Raw genomic sequence first — 5791 nt, forward strand, 5'->3', positions numbered from 1 at the left:
GTAAGCGTTGGCAATGGCATAACATTTAGTTTGACTCAATCTATTCCATTGTGAAAATAGCTGATCTACATGCTCACAACGCCTCACAAGCATGTACAGTAGATCGGCTATTTTCACAATTTCTTCCTCTAATATTTGACAATTTGACCAATGTTTGACCAGAGGTACTAAAAAGGTTCTTATAAAGTCCTTAAATTGTCACTTTAGAAATGTGCAGATAACTTACTGTATGTTCGTCTGTTTACTCTTGAGTGAGACAATATTAACATTTAGCGAAATATCTGGACCCCCCCAAATAATTTGGGGACCCCTCTGGGGGTCCCGACCCACAGGTTGAGAACCATTGCTGTAGCCTACCATTTAATCTGGCTCCCGGCACACATGAGTGGAGTGGAGTTTATAGGGTTAAGGTTATATGTATTTTTTGTGTATTTGTAATGGACACTAATTCCGTTCATGATTATACGAAGGCATATTAGGGCCATCTGGATGAGAGAAAATAAAAATCTCCAATGGGGGCGTGGCACATTTCTGACATAAAATGTCTACAACATGCTTGTGAGGGAACCGCGAGGTTCCCAGTTCGATCCCGGGCTCCCCCAGAGTTGGTGTCAAAGTGTCCTTGAGCAAGACTCTGAATCCCTAATGGCTCCCGATGAGCAGGTTGGTGCCTTGCATGTTTACTCCGCTATCGGTGTATGAATGTGTGTGTGAATGGATGAATGTACCGGTAATGCACAATCTTTGTAAAGCGCTTTGGATAAAATCGCTATATAAATGCAAAAAAGAAAAAAAGAAAAAAGAAGTTTGCAGATCGGCTATTTTCATTGGTATTATGTAAGCCATTTCGCCTCGTGCCACAACCCTGAAACAGTGGTAAATCAGCCAACAACCCACTCCCTCTCATGGTAAATTGCTTTTCTACCACTTTTACCATATAAATGAAAGAAAACACAGTTGTAACTTGCAAGGATCTTTAGTTACAATCATTAATTGTTTCAGTGGGCGGGGTCCATGTGCCAACTCAGGTTGTCTGATTTACCACTGTTTTAAGCCAATCAGAATCCAGTATTTGAACATGTGACCACAAAAAGTGGTAGAAAAGTATGTTTATAATGCATTATAGATGCATATATATTGATGCATAGCAAGTGTTACCCTAACATTTGTATTGGTAGTATGCAGGACTTCCAAAAGGCACTTTGCTGACCATTCTCTGTCCAAGATGTGTTGACGATTGATTTGAATTCTATGAACCTTTTAAAAACTAGCACTCCGCTGAGTTGCCAACTTGCTCCTTGTGCACTCGTGGCGCCATGTATGGCCTACTTGTGCGCCAGCAGTGCGCGCCTTGTTTTTATATATCAGGTCGCATTTGTTGTTGTTGACATCACTACAAATGCTGGTCCCTCATTGGCTGATGGTGACGTCACCAGGAATGCAGTGGTCCCTGATTGGCTATGGGTGTAAACATAGACAGATACGCGACAGATATGCCACCGAACGTAGTACTTGAGCGCTCTGCTGGCGCAAGTAAAGACTTTAGCCCACCGGTCCCTCGCAATTCTTTTTACACTGCCAAATCCAAAATGGCCCCTGGCGCCATCGTAGAAAAATTTAACCTTTGAACAAGTGCACCTTCAATCATGTTTGAAGAATATTTTTCGTATAATTCAACCATGAGGTTAATTTCATGTATTGCCATTTTACAATGTAATGAGGGAGAATAACAACGTTAAAACATATAATGACTAATATATGCCTACATACCAAACATGTACTGTATTGTTTAGTAATGCAATTCAAGTTTTGGGGTAATTTCATGATCTTGAACCCATTTTAACTTGTTTCTGCTGTAGTTTTAAACACACTACGTCCATACAGTACGTCTGCACTTGCAGTAAAATAAATGCAGTAAAGTAAATGATGAATGTATGACAAGAGAATTCATGACTAAATAAGGTATTTTTAATGTACTTAACTTGACTTGAGCATGCAACCACGTGAGACATGTCAACAACAACAACAACAACAACAACAACACAAAGCATGTCATCATCAGTCTGAATCAGCGCATTCTGACTCACTTATTTCTGATGAATCCACCCTCCTCTGCACATCACTGAAAAGAGGTGATTGTAGTTCATTTCGTTTAGTTACACATAAAAACTAAAAACTAAAAATGGAAGGAGAAAAACAAAACAAAACAATACTTTTATAAGGAAAGGAACAAAATCAAAACATGATGAACCGGAGGGGAAAAAAAGTGCTTGTCGAGTGGCCTTCCTAAAAGCTCCCATTAAAGCTTAGAAACTAAGGTGTCAATGAAGACAATATTCCATAACAACAACAATAATAATGATAACAATAACGAATATAGAAATGTTGATAATTATTGTAATAATAAAATATTTATAGTGATAGTAAATAATAATGACCATAACAATGACAATATCAATAATAACAGTAGTAGCAGCAAATGGTGCCATATCATGCAAAATGAGACCCATAATAGCCACTGGAAATATATAGATTTGTCAATCTGTGAGAAATGTTCTGTATTGCTGTAACCATATGAACAAAGGCAAATATCATCCACAACAAATAGTAATATGACTATATTATACAGTATGCATTGTATACACACACACATGCCACACTCTAGGGAGGGGTGGTGCTTTAGGTAGGGATGGTGCTTCAGGGAGGGGTGGTGCTTCAGGGAGGGGTGGCGCTTTAGGTAGGGATGTTGCTTCAGGGAGGGGTGGTGCTTTAGGTAGGGATGGTGCTTTAGGGAGGGGTGGTGCTTTAGGTAGGGATGGTGCTTTAGGGAGGGGTGGTGCTTTAGGGAGGGGTGGTGCTCTAGGGAGGGGCGGTGCTTCAGGGAGGGGTGGTGCTTAGGTAGGGATGGTGCTTTAGGGAGGGGTGGTGCTTTAGGGAGGGGTGGAGCTTTAAAACTCACAGACTCATGATCAAGGGGAGAGTCGCTGGTACACCCAGCCACCCTCTGCAGGATGCTGAAACTCCCCCAGCATCGCCTCTCCATTCGTGGGCTTTGTGAAAACGATGCGGTCATGGAGCCTGTTGGTCTGACCCTGCCAGAACTCTATATAGTACGGCTTTACAATGTAGCCGCCCCAATAGTCAGGCTTGGGCACCTCTGTGTCCTTGTACCGTTCCTCCAGCTCTGCGTTTCTTTGACTCAGGTAATCTCTGTTAGGGACCGGGGTGCTTTGTCGGCTGACGACGGCCCCGATCTGGCTGCTCTTGGGCCGGGAGTGGAAATAATCACAGGAACTCTGGTAAGGGATGCGCTCCACGAAGCCCTCGATGCGAACCTGTCTGTTCAGGGGTTCCCAGTAAAAGCAGAGACACGCGTAAGGGTTGCTCTCCAGCTCGCCTCCCTTGCGACTCTCATAGTTGGTGAAGAAGCGGAAGCCCTCGCCGCTGTAATTTTTCAACAGCACCATGCGAGCGGAGGGGCGCCCGTCCCTGGTAGCTGTGGCGATGCACATGGCATTTGGCTGTCCGATGTCGGGGCACCGCGTGGCTCGCTCAAACCAGTCGCCAAACTGCCTGATCGGGTCCAGAGAAACGAGCTGATTCTCCTCGAAGCATTCCTCGTCTCCTTTGTATTTCTTCCTCATGCCGCTGAGATCCATGGCTGTGGTGTCACAAGATGTTGTGCAAAGACGCCAAGGTGGGACGGTTTGATGACGAGCTGTCAGAGAAGCAGGAGGTACTGGATGTCTCCTCACTATTCCTTGATATACCTACCTTACAATGACAGAAACATCAATTACAGTAATATACCATCCACACGCACGCACGCACGCACGCACGCACGCACACACACACACACACACACACACACCGGTTTACAGGCTTATTTAGCGCATATTCACCTTTTCAATGCTACAGCACATGCAGAAAATATGTGACCATTATATTATGGTTGAATACAACACCATTTTACATGCTGCTACATGTATACAGGTACTGTATACCGGTACATCTCCTGGGTCTCTCAAATATTTTTATTTGGTTCCTGCGGTTTTGCAATGGCACAGCATTGCCACATTCATGAATACACGTTTAAAGGTATATTCAGTGATAATGAAAGTGGCCGGGGGTCATCTTGTTCCTTACTGGCCTTACAGCGTGGAAATGTTTAGTTTTTTATAGATTGTTTAGACCATTATAATGTTCTCGTTTTGATCATTAGACCCAATCACTGAATATCGGTAGGCCTACGTCTCCAGCTTCAGGATATGTATGATACTGATTTACTACGAGACTGTGGCATTTTAGGAGTTCAGTACAATCTAGGCATTTAGCAGACGTTCTTAATTCAGAGCGACTGTAGTTCTCAAAACTTCTATTTTGACCATCATAACTAAACATCATAACATAACTACGGCCATACTCTACCCTGATTGGTCGAGGACTGGCTGGCCACCTCTGAAAACCGAATCTAGCTATGCTCGTAACACGGGCCATGGTGGAAGTCCTTATATGGTCAGCAGCACACATTCTAGTGAGGAGAATGAATGGAAAATGTAAAAATTATATTTTTATTTGAATGAAATACAATCACTGAATATACCTTTAATGAGTCCGAATTAAAGTAAGTGATATATTTTTGTTAAAAGCTCAATATTACACATGCAGAAGCTCATATATTCTTATAGCAAAATATCAAATCAAATCAAATCAAATCTATTTTATTTACATTGCACATTTAAAAACAACTCACTTTGTACCAAAATGCTTCAAAGGTCAGAAAAGAGAAAACTGAAATACAAAACAGTTAATGATAAAACAACTCACACAGACACAGTAAAAGACAGTAGAAAAAACATTAACAGCAGCAAGGCAACCCAAGCAAGGCAACTCAAAGGCTTGTGAATACAAGGGTTTTAAGCATGGATATAGTGTCTGTTCAGCCTCTTCAGCTCTTTTGTAAACACAATATGCTTTCAGGTTGGGATACCAATTTCATCCAAACGAGAGAAAACTCATGCAGGATACAGGATAAATACACTGAAAATACTGAAATTAAAAGTGAAGAAACTAATTGCAGCTGATAAATGGGTTCTCTCTTGAATTGGTGACCCACTATAAATGTATAGTGTACAAATGGAACCAAATTCGATCAAAGTATGGAGAACCTTCAAATTAAAAAGCGACTGAAGAGGGTCAGAAGTCCTACATGTGACGTACTCACCGTGTTGCGTCTGCCGCTGATCCCAAGCAACAGGACAGATTGTGAGTGTGTGTGTGTGTGTGTGTGTGTGTGTGTGTGTGTGTGTGTGTGTGTGTGTGTGTGTGTGTGTGTGTGTGTGTGTGAGAGAGAGGCAAACAGACAGACAGACAGACAGACAGACAGACAGACAGACAGACAGTGGGAGAGAAAGAAAGAGAGAGAGCATAATCTGATTCACCTTTGCACACTGTTATGTCACCCTGCTAGTGTGTGTGTGTGTGTGTGTGTGTGTGTGTGTGTGTGTGTGTGTGTGTGTGTGTGTGTGTGTGTGTGTGTGTGTGTGTGAGAGCGTGTGTGTGTGCGTGTGCGTGTGTGTGTGTGTGTGTGTGTGTGTGTGTGTGTGTGTGTGTGTGTGTGTGTGTGTGTGCGTGCGCGCACCTGCCCAGCTCTTCTTTAAGTAACCTAGGCTTTATGGCTGTTATGATGTATTTCCTGGTTGTTTGAAAAGAAGAGGAGATCAATAATACATTTTCTTTGATATATTTTAGCATGTTGATATATAGGCCTATATATATATTAGCATTACTA

At 42.3% G+C, this 5791-nt stretch overlaps 1 protein-coding gene across 3 annotated transcripts; it reads right to left on the reverse strand.

Moving 5' to 3' along the window:
- Positions 1-2002: 2002 nt before the first annotated feature.
- On the reverse strand, positions 2003-5288 carry LOC308294101 (pyridoxine-5'-phosphate oxidase-like). 3 transcript variants are annotated; one of them, XM_080736824.1, is made up of 2 exons: positions 5225-5288; positions 2003-3770 (listed from the first exon to the last, which is right to left on the reverse strand). In XM_080736824.1, exon 2 carries the CDS (start codon positions 3657-3659, stop codon positions 2970-2972), a length of 690 nt encoding a protein of 229 aa, XP_080592950.1. In that variant the 5' UTR covers positions 3660-3770; positions 5225-5288; the 3' UTR covers positions 2003-2969. The 3 variants fall into 3 exon arrangements, with proteins under 3 accessions (XP_080592950.1, XP_080592952.1, XP_080592951.1); XM_080736826.1 differs by having other exon boundaries at positions 2003-3774; positions 5225-5262; XM_080736825.1 differs by lacking the exon at positions 5225-5288 and adding an exon at positions 4754-4775 and having other exon boundaries at positions 2003-3774.
- Between the last annotated feature and the right edge of the window lie 503 nt (positions 5289-5791).

The sequence above is a fragment of the Nannobrachium achirus genome (genome assembly GCF_963921795.1).
Source record: "Nannobrachium achirus genome assembly, chromosome: 11".
In the NCBI taxonomy this organism is placed as follows: Eukaryota; Metazoa; Chordata; class Actinopteri; order Myctophiformes; family Myctophidae; genus Nannobrachium; species Nannobrachium achirus.

Excerpts from the sequence above, each read along its gene's own strand:
- LOC308294101 (XM_080736824.1), bottom strand. The coding sequence starts at position 3,659 with ATGGATCTCAGCGGCATGAGGAAGAAATACAAAGGAGACGAGGAATGC.